The sequence below is a fragment of the Sycon ciliatum genome, chromosome 3 (assembly GCF_964019385.1).
Source record: "Sycon ciliatum chromosome 3, ocSycCili1.1, whole genome shotgun sequence".
Taxonomy (NCBI): domain Eukaryota; kingdom Metazoa; phylum Porifera; class Calcarea; order Leucosolenida; family Sycettidae; genus Sycon; species Sycon ciliatum.
Genome location: NC_088645.1, coordinates 35408498 through 35422932, shown reverse-complemented (window position 1 = coordinate 35422932; position 14435 = coordinate 35408498). Strand labels below are relative to the sequence as shown.

Below are 14435 nucleotides of genomic sequence, written 5' to 3'. Positions count from 1 at the left end.
CGGTACCCCTCCCCGGATGGGAGCCCACCATGCAAGTGCGGTACCCCTTCCCGGATGGTAGCCAACCATGCAAGTACCCCTCACACACGCACGACCATTCAACCGGTTCTGGGTGCCTGTGCACCCTTGAGTTAATCAGACGCAAAACAAACGAACCAGCCCGACATGGGACATATTCAAGAGTTGTTGCTTTACCTAAGAACAACTTCAAAATAATTATTAGAATATCGCAAGTTCAAAGCTCAGCAGGTAGTTTGATTAGACAAAACAGGACACGGGGATACTGACAACGAAGCAATTGAAATAAATAAAAAGGCAGCACAAAACAAACGACGAGAGGTTAAAGACAGAGAGAGGTACAATTAGCTCGGGGTAAAAAAATACAGACCGTGATGCTGTGAGTCGACACAAAGACTAACTATGATGCTATCGGGCAGTATTGTGCGTGCACATTGCACAGCTAGAGGGTCAGTGCTGCTCAATGAAATCCAGTCCCATCGCTTCAAATTTCCGCCTTGCACCATTGATGCATTTCGCAGCCCAGTGTTCGCAGGTCTAGGGCTGCCCAACGCCCGGCGGGGAACTCGAGTGACGCTACTGGGCTTGAGCAGCACTGGATTTCATTGAGCAGCACTGGATTTCATTGAGCAGCACTGGATTTCATTGAGCAGCACTGGATTTCATCGAACAGCACTGGACTACCGGCAGTAGGTCACACCGCCGTAGTCATGCGACTTCAGCAGGACAGGCGTACGGATCGAAGTATCGGGACTGCTAAGCCACCCCACCTAGGACTCTGCTCGGAGCAATCGGCAGTCGCGCAAGCCCCTGGCGAGCTCACCAGGCCTGATGGCATGCCTCAAGTTGTGGAGGCCTGGCAGGGAAGCAACAACAGACTGCCGTAGGCGACTCAGCAAATAGGGGTGCATTGATTCAAATTACGCATGCATGCACGCACGCAGACGCACAAATGCATGGGGCAACAGTTCGACAATTGCTGGAGGAGACCAGGGCATGTTCGTCATCGGCTGCAAACCCGACATGTGAACAACGAGCGAGCCAATCAGAGAGAGAGAGAGAGAGAGAGAGAGAGAGAGAGAGAGAGAGAGAGAGAGAGAGAGAGAGAGAGAGAGAGAGAGAGAGAGAGAGAGAGGGAATAGGACTGCAGTTGTCACTTGTTCCGCCGACTATCGTGAAGGAGACTCTAGCTTGCCACTGGCCTCCGGATGACCCAGTTAGTGCCCTGCTTCATGCACATTTCCTGAGAAACACCAAAAACACAAAACACACGTACATGTACACACGTACATGTACACACACACACACACACACACACACACACACACACACACACACACGCACACACACACCTTTGATCGTCATTTTGCCACGCCCATATGGCAACGGCAAAGGCGAGTAAAGACTTGAGTGATTGGATCTCAAGGGATCGACAGGTCTGGAACCTAAATCTGGATGCGGATGGGGCCAAACGATCACAAACAAGAAGTCACTACTATACAGCAGTTCTTACCTTGAGTAAGCGAGTGATATCCTTGGATTCGCTGCCACCGACTGTTTTGTTCACAGCGTCATTGATGGTGCGGCGGCTGAGAGCTTGCTGTGTAGTGAACAGACTGAGGATGACGCGACGATACTGTGTGCATGCATGTGAGATGCACACACACACACACAAACGCATATGCACGCACGCACACACGTACGCGCGCACACAGACACACACACACACACACACACACACACACACACACAATGATAAACACACCCTTCAGCACGTACATAAGTATGTAGATAGAAAGACGGACAGATGGACGGATGGACATACGAACGGAGGGACAGGCGGACGGGCAGACGGACAGATGAATTAGCCATGCACACAGATTGTGACACAATCACAAGGTAGATAGAGGCGCCCATGCTGAGTAAACTCCTCGAAGAATCCAGTTGTTAATGCGATAGTTAGCACCATTATGCACAAGGATAAGTATCGAGAACACCTTTCTTCTTCAGCATGACGCTCATACTCCTCTGCCGTGCACGCGGCCTGTCACGCTCTCCCGGATGTCAGTTGCCCCTACCACAGTTCCGGTCTTCGGGTCGCTGCACTTGGCTTTTGGAAACACAGACAGTGAATGGCCAGATTCCTACTTCCCAAGCAAAAGTCAAACACATCGTGATTCAAAGTGCTAGTCGCGATCATTTTTCTTTGGTGCCTCCTTTGATCTTGCCATCACAACCTCCCAAGCAAAAGTAAGTTAGATGTCACGATTGGACTGTGTTTTACCGGTCAAAAAGAACGTGGGAGATAAGTGACAATTGCGATGAGCCGGTACTTGGTCCAAGTAAGCACTAACACCAATCAGCATGCTACCTCTCCCTAGCCAGCATACACTCGCATGCTACCTCTCTCTAGCCAGCATACACTTGCATGCTACCTCTCCCTAGCCAGCATACACTTGCAGACAGCACGTAGAATCTCACCGAGTCCAATGTTTCATTCCCTGTTGAGCCCAGCGCATACAAGCGATCCTCCACGGCAGGTGTCTGCAAAAAGAAACAAGTAAAAAGTCAATCCCCTGGCTTAGCACAACAGATAGGGGGACAACCACACTTTTTGTGGCCGGTGCTGCAAACACAACACACATCTAGGAATAGCATTGCTAAGACTGATTCTGCACTTGAACCCGAGGGAAATTCCTCAAAAGCGGGGGCAAATAGTCTGTGCCAAAAGCTCCAATCCACTACATCTACTTGTAGGAAACAAAGAGAGGGGAGAGGGAGGGAGGGAGGGATAGAGAGAGAGAGAGAGAGAGAGAGAGAGAGAGAGAGAGAGAGAGAGAGAGAGACAGACACACAACACACACACCACACACACCACACACACCACACACACCACACACACAGACACACACACACACACATGAGAAGACTAGACCTATACCTGCAGACAACACAGGTCACACTGCACTTGTTGCTGAAAGAAAAAACAAAAAACAAAACATACCTGACTTGATGCGGGCAGCTCTACAGCCTCGGCGACAATGAGTGCCTTGGATATAGCTTGGTCGGTGATGGTAATTTCTGCAAGGGCTGGATTGCCTGCAATGTCGCATATAAAACACAGTTCCAGAAAAACAGACAAGACATATTTGACATGGCACATGTTTATTTTTTTACATGTACACTAATTTCAGAATTTTTTTAAAATGCTCAAAATTTTAGGTATCAGGCCAAAACACTAGGGCTGAAACGATCGTGGATCTTCACGTATCGATTACTCTTTAGCTTAACGATCGAGTGATCGATTATAATCGTTAGCAAATAGAGTCATAATTCTGTGCAAACATTACTCAGTTTCCACAAACTATGCCTTCATAATACTAACAAATCTGCATTAGTGAAAGGGTAGCTCCGAAACATGGCAGTTTTGAAGTCAATTTAACCTCAGAACATGAACCATACCCCTGGCAACTGCATACTCTCAGCGGAAACTGATTCAAACTTCACAAAACGAGGGTTTACAGTAGTGGTGTGCACGGGTAGTCGGGTACCCGTGTTACCCGTGAGGACCTCGGGTAGACGGGTACCGAATCGTACCCGAAAACCCGAAGTCGCAGATGACATGTAGAAAGAGTAGAGAGAGAGAGAGAGGTCTACAGTGCACGCGTACAAGTAATTCACGCATGTCTACCCAGTGTGTAAGGGAAGGGGCCGGTGTGCATTGTGGTCTTACCATGGGAACATTACCCGATCGGGTACCCGTGCTACCCGTGGAAAACTACCCGGACCCGATACCCGAAGAAAATGCTACCCGACTCAGCCCTAGTTTACAGTACTTTCTGGACACAAATTTAAAAAACGCAAAATAATCGTAATCGGTAATCTAAACGATTGCTCGATCGTTAGAGTTATCAAACGAGTACTCGATTATTCGGTATAATCGTTTCAGCCCTAGAAAACACCCTGTGAGGTGAACAGAAATTTCAGGTACAAAGAAATATTCCCTATTGGATTATACGCGTCAGTATTTGTGGAGCTATTGAAATTTCAGGTATGAAAGAGATACACCGAAAGTACCGAATATAAAAGAGTCCCTTTCCCATTCCCTCAACTAGTGAACATAAAAGCCCACCAAACATCTGTCAAGTTATAGTACTAGTCCGGTCACCTGTGTGATCTCTCATGCACAGTGGAATTTCTCACCACGACAGTCTAGTCAAAATTAATACAGCTGATCTCTGGTCTTTTTCAAGCCAGATTTAGGCCGAACTTGGCCCAAACCCAGCGGGAGTGAGGCTTTTGAACCAGAATATCTGTACATTCAATCATTTACCAACGAGAAACATTTCTATTAAGAAACGTTTCTCGTTGATAAATACGCAAGCTCCACTGCAGCCACCAAATTTCACGGAAACCCTACCCAGGCCATCCTCATAGCAAGTGGTCTCTTCGCTGCAAATCACTATTTTCTCAATCAAATTTTCGGCCAGGAGCCATCATCAGGACATGGCGGAAAAAAATTAATTTGACTTAAAAAATATCTTGACTGGTTTGAGGGAAAGACACAAGCGGGAAAAGTCTGAAGAAAAAATTGACTGTCACCACCAGGACTCGAACCAGGGACCCTCGCTTGTAGCTAGCGACGCTCTAACCACTGAGCTATGGTGTAGTCGTCATCCCAGCAGAGACCGTTCAACATTTTCTTCAGACTTCGTAACTCACACTTCCTGTGAATCCACACGGGCGGAAAAATATATGGAGGAATAAACGTAAAAAAACCACAGACCATTTCACACGCTACATTGTGAAAACACTTCTGAAATGAAGGTGGCCGCCCAGCACACGTATCGTATTTCCCCGATTATAAGTCGCACTCGATTATAAGTCGCACCCCCATTTTCAGGTTAGAGCAATATTGTTGCGATATATTCACTTCAGTAGAAAGTCATGCTCGATTGTAAGTCGCACCCCTTTTTTACCCTGAATTTTAGTGTGAAAAGGTGCGACTTATAATCGGGGAAATACGGTATGTGTGCGTTGTAGGACATGTGCTAGCTTTCTTCTCAGTGAGAAGAATCTCTACAGTAGCGGACAGCATTTTACTTTCCTCTGTTTATGATGATGTATGGCCGGGAAGCAAGACTTCCGCTTGACTTGTCATGTCTTCTGTTTCTCCCCGGTGGGTTCCGGGAAGCAAGACTTCCGCTTGACTTGTCATGTCTTCTGTTTCTCCCTGGTGGGTTCCGGGAAGCAAGACTTCCGCTTGACTTGTCATGTCTTCTGTTTCTCCCCGGTGGGTTCTGGGAAGCAAGACTTCCGCTTGACTTGTCATGTCTTCTGTTTTTCCCTGGTGGGTTCCGGGAAGCAAGACTTCCGCTTAACTTGTCATGTCTTCTGTTTCTCCCCGGTGGGTTCCGGAAAGCAAGACTTCCGCTTGACTTGTCATGTCTTCTGTTTTTCCCTGGTGGGTTCCGGAAAGGAAGACTTCCGCTTGACTTGTCATGTCTTCTGTTTCTCCCCGGTGGGTTCCGGGAAGGGAGACTTCCGCTTGAATTGTCATGTCTTCTGTTTCTCCCCGGTGGGTTCCGGGAAGGGAGACTTCCGCTTGATTTGTCATGTCTTCTGTTTCTCCCCGGTGGGTTCCGGGAAGGGAGACTTCCGCTTGATTTGTCATGTCTTCTGTTTCTCCCTGCTGGGTTTTACCTGTAGTTGTTCGTGAGCAGTGTTGCTGCTAAGTCCTTTCCCTTGCCCCTTTCGATTTCCCTTCATCCCATCCACCCTTCCAGGAAACTCCCGGATAAGTATCCCTTTACTTTTGGAGAATCCTTCGAATAAAGTCTGAATGACGGTGGAGCCAGTACATTCATCCGAGTCTGAGCCAAGCGATGATGCCAAATTAGATGGAGCGGGCTAAGTCGAGTGCTGGTGTCGCAAAGTCCATCTTGGCTGGCTGTTACAGCAAAGGCAGTGGTAACACCAGCAGCCAAGCTGTGCAGAAGCAGAATTATGACAAGCGTCACAAGGCTCCCGCTGTTGAGGTTGGAGTGTCCGTTTTGCATTGGAACAGCCGGCAAGATGGGCAGAAAGGAGGAAAGTTGGAAGTGCCTTGGATGGGGTTGTATACCATCAGCGGTATAGCCAATGTTGGTCCGTGTCGCATACCTCCTGGTAGTTTTCCTGTGTTTTCTGGTGCGCCTGGCGAAGATATCGAAGTATTCTTTTTAGAATTTGATTCGGCTTGCGAAGGATATGGTTTTCCACCTGTGGAGCGCTGTGAGAAGTTGTTAGATGCCGATTTCGATTGTAGCTCACCTGTAGCGTCATCCTCGAGACTTTTGAACAACGATCGAGATGCATTGAGATACCGACTTTTGCGCAAGTCTTTGAAGAAAGAAGCGTTGAGATTTTTGTTGGCTTGTGATAAATCTATCCGTCGAACCTTGAAGTTGAACATCCGACCTTCGTGCTCTGAGTGACCGAATCGTGTGATCCTTACATAAGTTCCCGTTGTCGGTTGCGTTGTGTCTGGGATGACGGATTCTTCAGTTGAAACTCAACAAGTGGTATAACCAAGAAAGGCCTGTACATTGTACAGGATCCATGACATGGAGCAAAACCAGGACCTGTGAAGGTGGCCGTAAACGAGGTGCGATTGAAGGCTGTGCAATCCAGCCATTCCGTAACCTCTTGCTACTACTAGATCAGAGAAGTAATGGAGAAGTGAGATTGGCCAGTATAGAAATTATGGTTCAAGCCCATGCTGAACTTCTGATCATTAAAAATTCTGACTTGCCTCTGACAACAGCAGCTAGCCTGCATTTATGGCGATCCACGTGATGCTCACTGTACCGTGTTCCAACCATCAGAACAACGTCAAAATGGCTCCGCTGATTGCGGTCTGTTTGCCATAGCCTTCGTCGTTGAGCTGTCGGTTGGAAACGATTCATCCGCGGTGTGTTTCAATCAGAAGAAGATGCGAGGAGGCCATCTGTTGTCTTTCATTGAAGCTGCTTGCCTCACTCCACTTCGTCGTTAGGCTATCGGTTGGAAACGATCTATCTGCGGTGTGTTTCAATCAGAAGAAGATGCGAGGAGGCCATCTGTTGTCTTGCATTGAAGCTGCTTGCCTCACTCCACTTCGTCGTTCAGCTGTCGGTTGGAAACGATCCATCCACGGCGTGTTTCAATCAGAAGAAGATGCGAGGAGGCCATCTGTTGTCTTGCATTGAAGCTGCTTGCCTCACTCCACTTCGTCGGTAAGCTGTCGGTTGGAAACGATCCATCCACGGCGTGTTTCAATCAGAAGAAGATGCGAGGAGGCCATCTGTTGTCTTGCATTGAAGCTGCTTGCCTTACTCCACTTCGTCGGTAAGCTGTCGGTTGGAAACGATCCATCCGCGGTGTGTTTCAATCAGAAGAAGATGCGAGGAGGCCATCTGTTGTCTTGCATTGAAGCTGCTTGCCTCACTCCACTTCCAAGGCGTCAGAGGAAGGGTGTACAGCTCACCGATTCACACACTCCAAAGATGGACATAGAGTGTTGCATTTGTGCAATGCCTCCGACTTTCGATAGCCTCGTTGAGTGCACGGAGTGCTTTGATATGTACCATGAAAGCTGCACCCTTGCTGTTTTCCGGAGACAGATCTTTGCAGAGTTTGCTGGTAAAAACTATCGTATTTTCCCGAGTATAAGCTGCATTGGAGTATAAGTCACATCCAGATTTTCGGCATGAAATACAGACATCTACCCGATATATCGCTGTTGATTTGACCATCGTAGCATAAGGCACACCGAATTTTTTGGGGTGAATTAGCGGGGCAGCTTAAAGGGCGGCATATACTCCGGAAAATACGGTACATGTGGCATGCACACCATTTACACTCACGCGCACACGGACACAGCGTTCAAAAACTCCACTCACAGACTTTCTCGGCACTGACCACCTTCCAGATTTCGCTCCACGTCTTTGCACCGGTGGATAGAATCTGCTTCATGAGCACAACGAGTGGTGGTCCCTGCATGGCACTAGCTGCAACCGCCATAGAGCTCTGCACAGTGATGGAGAGAGAGAGAGAGAGAGAGAGAGAGAGAGAGAGAGAGAGAGAGAGAGAGAGAGAGAGAGAGAGAGACAGAGAGAGAGAGAGGGACAGAGAGCAATTCACGTAAATGTGGCCGCGTTCCTTACGAGGAGACTAAGCAGCATGGCTCTGCTTTGTACACGAGGACGAATTCCACTTTCACCCCATGGATGAAAACACCTTGCCACAAAGTCAGAACCAAGCGCATGCTTGAGCACAATGGTGGACCCAGCCACCAGCCAAGCTGGTCAATAAGTAACACTATGGCGTAATATAAGTGCTACGGAGTGAGCGAACACACGGGCCAGTGCAGTCTGCATACTCACGTGTGCTGCCTCTGTGTCCATGGGTTCAGGCTTGACGCGAACTACATGCACACACATGCACGTACACACACACACACACACACCCACACACACACACGCACGCACGCACACACACACAACACATGTGTACACACGAACATACAAACATACAAAAGCACATAGACATATGTACACAGGTGCACACAAAATGAGTATGGGCAAAGAAAAAAGTGCAACAACTTTTCATTGACACGAGCTAAAAAAACGACTAGCATACACAATACATGGCCGATTGGGGTTGTACAGGAGATGGTGTGTATGTGTGTGTGTGTACGTGTGTGCGTGTGTGTGTATGTTTGAGAGAGAGGGGGTGGGGAAGAGAGAGAATCTGATGATTTCCCTTTCGCTGCCATGCAGTAACGTTACTATACCTTGGCCAGGGTTCACACTGGGCACTGCTGTCACCGCCGCCGTCGCTGCTTCTGCGGCTGCTGCTGCAGGGGCAGACATGTCCATTGCTGCTGCTGCTGCTGTTGCTGCAGGTGCTGCCTGGGCAGTGTCCATGGGCTCGTCCTTGACATGCGCTCCAGACGATGCAGCTGCTGCTGCTCCAGCTACAAGAGGAAAGCAGCCCAGTGCGCACACACAAGAACGGTCACGCTGAGCAGCTCCAGCACGGAGAATGAGGTAACTGTGTTGGATGCACACATGCTCACATGTATACCGGTACCGGTATATGTACTTGTACATTACATACGGGGGGGGGGGGGGGGGGGGGGGGTCAGAACCACCACATTAGAAGATGAAATTCTGGCCTAAATTTGCCCCTTAATGCCTCCAACTTCAATTGCATACGGATACAAAGTGGAAAGGGACACTTTGCATCCAGGGGAGGGGGGTATTGCAAGGAGCGGTTCACACGTGCATCGCCACCATTCTCCAAGGCAGGCACACACCCAGCAGCCACTTCCCTCTGAAAGAAAACAATGTGCACGTAGGACTTTTGTGCCAGATACGCACAATTCATCAACCAAAAAGACGATTTGATGAGATAGAATGAAAATACAGCCACATCTCCAAAATTATTAAAAAAACAATGGGTTGGAGGGAGGTTGAAAAACACAAGACACATGCTTATAGCGTCAAGTCAAGTCAGCGGAAAATCGCGAGCTCCGGTGTGGAGAGCAATCAACGTTCCCATGCTTGTATTTTTTATAGAAAAAAGAACGGAGAGGTACATGTAAAACAATTAAAAAAAAATTAATCATGAAGGTAAAATAAACATCATAATGATATCCATGAAGAATTGAAAATAGAGTCTTTTGTTAGTTCCGGCGTACGAGAGTGTGTGTGGCCTTGTCAACAGTCAGGTGCAAGGGTGGAGAAAACGAATAAAACTGTGGAGTAGCACGGCATGGTTTGTAATGTTTGTAATCTTTCATAAAGCGAGTGGAAAGAAGTATTATCGTAATTATGCTGTGAGTGAATAAATATTATGCCGCGGGTGCTAGGGCAAAAGTTGCCATTGTTAGTACTTGATGTGACAAAGATCGTATTCAAGACAACAAGTTACTTCACTTTTTTCAAGGAAACTATTCTAAAAAACTATTCTAAAAAGATAAAATCTAAAAACTGGAAAAAATAGAATTGGACAAAACTGCGCACCAGTTATTGCCTTGTTGAAGTTGAAAACAAAATCTACTTCTAAAATATGGGAAAAAAATACTCCTCAATTTTCTGCATTTCTTTGACTATGGCGGAGTTTGGAATAGAGCGAAGATTTCTGATGAAAAGAACCCTAAAAGATAACATTTGTTTTTGTTTGAAAAAATACTGAGAGAAAGCTGAAAGCAAGGAATCGATACTCTTCCTTATTAAAGTGCAGCATGATATAGTGGGCAGGGATTTCCCACGAAAAGAACTTGAAGAATTATCTTTGGCTAAAAAATCCTCTGTTGAACCGCCATACCTCGCAAGCCAAAGCGCACTAAAACAAAACTTGCCACTATCCAATGTTAAAAGCCAATAATAGTACTCGACCGATGCAGGCAAACTGCACATATAATACCTAGCAGGTACTAGTAATAGTAGTCCACAATCCACACCTCCAAGGCTGACAATATTGGAACACAACTGCACTTTTTTTCCAAACAGACATGCCGCGATGGGTCACACCAACAGAGCAAAACATCCCGCACACCGATAAAGATAGCTTGAGGTACCCGTGCGCCAGTGCGTGGATCAGAGATGCGCCTGCCAGCTCTACCGACCGGGCCATACAGCGGACGACGACAGGGCACAAGCTACGTGACGGGGGACGAGAGGTCGAGTGTGACGAGGTGGCCGACACGCGCGCAATTATCGGCGGCGGAGAACTCCAGCGTTGGGTAGTAGGTGTCGAAGAAATGCCGCAGGTGCGCCCGTGTGTCGGCAGCGTCACTGGCCAATAACATTGCACCCTCTCCGTCGTGCTCATGGCTGTCAAACATGACGAAGTGGTGGCGATCGAAAGAGAACGCAAACGAGTACGGGTTCGTCACGAAAACTCCCGCCACAAGGGAGCGCGCGGAGTTGTCGAGCGCGGTCCGGAGGAAATTCTCCACCGCGTGATACTGGCCGGTGCGAGCATACATCTCATGTGTCATGCGCACGCCCAGCGGCAGATCTAAGACGCGGTCCGTGCCGAGTAGATCCGAGAAACCGTTGAAATTGTACAGGCGATTGCCTTCGCGTATCACCGTGCACAGGCGGTCACATTCGTCCGTCAGGTGAAGCCCTCCTCCTCCTCCACTGTCGCCACTGGATGTGAGTAATGCACCGGCGGTGCTGCTGCCACCACTGCCACCGCCACCGACTAGAACGGATTTGGCGTAGAGCGCGGCGATGATGGTGCAGGCGTTGCTAGGCAGTCGGCGCTCGTCGATACGCGACTGGCAGAGGTGGCGTGCAAGATGCAGCTCAGCGACACCGACAACGGCAGGTGCTGGTGAGCCGGCGAACGGCGCGAGTGCGCTCTCGGTCGCGGACGGCACTCGCTGATGCACCAGCCAGCCTGGAGAGGTGTGCAGAGAAAAGAGAGAGGAGGGAAAGGCTAGGGCGAGCGCGAGGCACACCGGGCCACAAGAGCTGACGAACAACCGAGACAGGCTAGACGCTGCCAATCGCACACGGCTCTAATACCATCTCGCAGGGCGCATCGCACTATGCTTTCAAACACACAAAGCAGAACTATAGCGATACCTGTCGGTGACCAACCACGCTTCATGAGAGGTTTCCTGTCACGCGACGGAAATACAGCGTAGTTTGTAGAGGTCATCACTCGCTAACACATCTTCAAACAGGTACGCGTGATTCGCATGCCAAGCAGCCAACATCATATGTACGATGAGTGGTGGTGCATCGGGTAATTTCCCGGAAACAGAAGCTAAGCCTGTGACCAGCCATGCAGCATGTCATGTGATCATGTCACATGACCAAGCCATGCTAACATGCCATGTGAGCAAACAATGCTGCCCAGTCATGTGATCATGCCACGTGACCAAGCCATGCTAGCATGCCATGTGACCAAGCCATGCTAGCATGCCACGTGACCAAGCCATGCTACCAAGTCGTGTGATCATGTCACGTGACCAAGCCGGCAAAGCCATGCTACAGCAGCTACACAACACGTACCAGGCCATGTGACCAAATACTCACTACCACACTTTACAGTCAGAGAGTTTAGGAGAAGCTTCAGCATACACATCAGTTGATACGTTTTTAGTTTGACAGCATATTTACAAGGCGGTGGAACACCGTGTTCGGAAACAGACCCCTTACTACCACCATCCACGGTTGAACACGGTGTTCTACCGCCTTGTAAGGGGCCGTCCGGGGTTACCGATTGTTTTTACAAAACGGAAAGTTTTAGTATTTTTCAGCCCCCACCCACCCATCTTTTCTGCAGGTAAAGCGAATTCCAATAAAATATTGATGTCAATTTTCGACACCCAGAAGTAACTGGACATTCTCCATCTGCATTCAATAATTATTTTCAAAACGAAACTCCATCAAACCCACCCACCCCCAAACGAAAACAATTCGTTTTGAAAATAGTATTGGTAACCTTGGACGGCCCCTAATATGCTATGAAACTAAAAACGTGTTTGTACAATACAAGGTTTATTATCTTATACATCAGTCGATGTGCTGTACGTGTACTCACAATTGCTGGTCTGCGCGGAGAATGACTTCTTGCGCTTGCGACTTCCAATGTTGTCCGATGACGAGCCTAGCAGCAGACAGGTACACGCGGAAGAGTCAAGAATCGAATGCGCGACATAGCTACAAGAACCTACGCCCGGGGCCCGTCAGGCTAGCGTGAAGAGAGTGCTCAACACTGTCTGACGCTGTAGGTTCATGTGTGAAACTACGCCTGACAGGCAAACAGGCAAACAGCTACAACTCTACTACTCTACTGTATGTGCGCGTGCGTGTACCCGTAGCAGAAAACCGGTCAATTCATCAGCCTTGCAAGCTGTTGAATGGTGTAATCCCAGCACAAGTTGCCATGTCTAACACAGCTGTTCGCAATCATCGCTTCAGCGATGGGCATGCCCGAGTCTGAGCAGAAAACCTACACTGTAGCTGAGCAAGTGCATCTCATCGTACAGTACTGGCAAGTGAAATCCAGCCTTGTGGAAATACCAGTCCCGGACTGTACAACCCGAGGACTGTGAACAGTGGGCTGTGCAGTGAACCGTGACTCTACTCTATTCATGGGGGTTGGATTTTCCCGAATACTGTTATTTTTCACAAATTTTCGATGCAACTTCACTTGGATTTTCGGTACTTTCGGCGAATCTGTTTCATACCTAAAATTTCAATAACCGAACAAACACTAACACACATAATCCAATAGGGAACTGCTTCTCCGTACCTAAAATTTCTGTTGACCTAACCTGGCCTTTCGCTCACATACCGAAAATTTTGAGCACCTAAAATTTCTGAAATTAGAGTACTCACTGGTGGATACTTTTCCGACAGGCCGTCCTTCGATGTTCAGTTCCTTTGCCAACCTATCACGAATATAATGTAAATACACACACACACACACAGAGACACACACACACACACACACACACACACACACACACACACACACACACACACACACGCATACACGCGCACAGACACACGCACGCAAAACAGACAAGAGCAGGTGAAATCTTCCTGTGCAAACCATCGTCCTACCACATGCTGATTTGGGAAGTGTGTCGCACGTCAGCCCTCCATCCTCGATGCGCACGAGAAAAATAATCGATACCATCTTGGTAAATTGCTCAATGATTGCTAATGCCAGACACTTAGTGTACAATGGCCTTCAAGGGAATATTCAACAGCAGCAGCAGCTGCAGCAGCAGCAGCAGCAGCAGCGACGGCAGCAGCAGCAACAGCAGCAGCAGCGACGGCAGCAGCAGCAACAGCAGCAGCAGCAGCGACAGCAGCAACAGCAGCAGCAACCGCAGCAATAGCAACAACAGCAGCAGCATCAGCATCAACAGCAGCAGCAGCGACGGCATCAGCAGCAGCAGCAGCAACAGCAGCAGCAGCAGCAGCAGCAGCAGCAGCAGCAGCAGCAGTAGCAACAACAGCAGCAGCAGCGACAGCAGCAGCAGCAACCGCAGCAGCAGCAGCAACAGCAACAACAGCATTAGCATCAACAGCAGCAGCAGCAACAGCAGCAGCATTAGCATCAACAGCAGCAGCAGCGACGGCATCAGCAGCAACAGCAGAAGCATCAGCATCAACAGCATAAGCATAAGCAACAGCAGCAACAGCAGCAGCATCAACAGCAACAGCAGCATAAGCAGCAGCAGCAACATAGCAACTGTATGAACGCACAAAGACATGCTGCAATGCTGTAGACCCGTACCATGTATAGTGCTTGGCCCAAAGGTCTTGTTGACTTTGGTAGATACTGGGATGTCTACACAAACAGCAAACAAACAAACAATCAATATTGCCTTCAGTTGATTCAGAACTCCAGGTACA

The 14435-nt window shown here is 48.5% G+C and overlaps 1 protein-coding gene across 1 annotated transcript in view; it reads right to left on the bottom strand.

Annotated features, from left to right (window-relative positions):
• Positions 1-97: 97 nt before the first annotated feature.
• Positions 98-14435, bottom strand: part of LOC135812058 (uncharacterized) — a 16184-nt gene continuing 1846 nt past the window's right edge. The window contains exons 3-12 of the mRNA XM_065325384.1: positions 14317-14370; positions 13407-13459; positions 12607-12672; positions 8834-9016; positions 8424-8464; positions 7941-8067; positions 3023-3117; positions 2500-2562; positions 1532-1654; positions 98-1261 (exon numbers count right to left, since the gene is read on the bottom strand). Coding sequence (XP_065181456.1) covers positions 1205-1261; positions 1532-1654; positions 2500-2562; positions 3023-3117; positions 7941-8067; positions 8424-8464; positions 8834-8966 — 639 coding nt within the window. The 5' untranslated portion in view covers positions 8967-9016; positions 12607-12672; positions 13407-13459; positions 14317-14370 and the 3' untranslated portion in view covers positions 98-1204. The remainder of the gene's footprint in view (positions 1262-1531; positions 1655-2499; positions 2563-3022; positions 3118-7940; positions 8068-8423; positions 8465-8833; positions 9017-12606; positions 12673-13406; positions 13460-14316; positions 14371-14435) is intronic.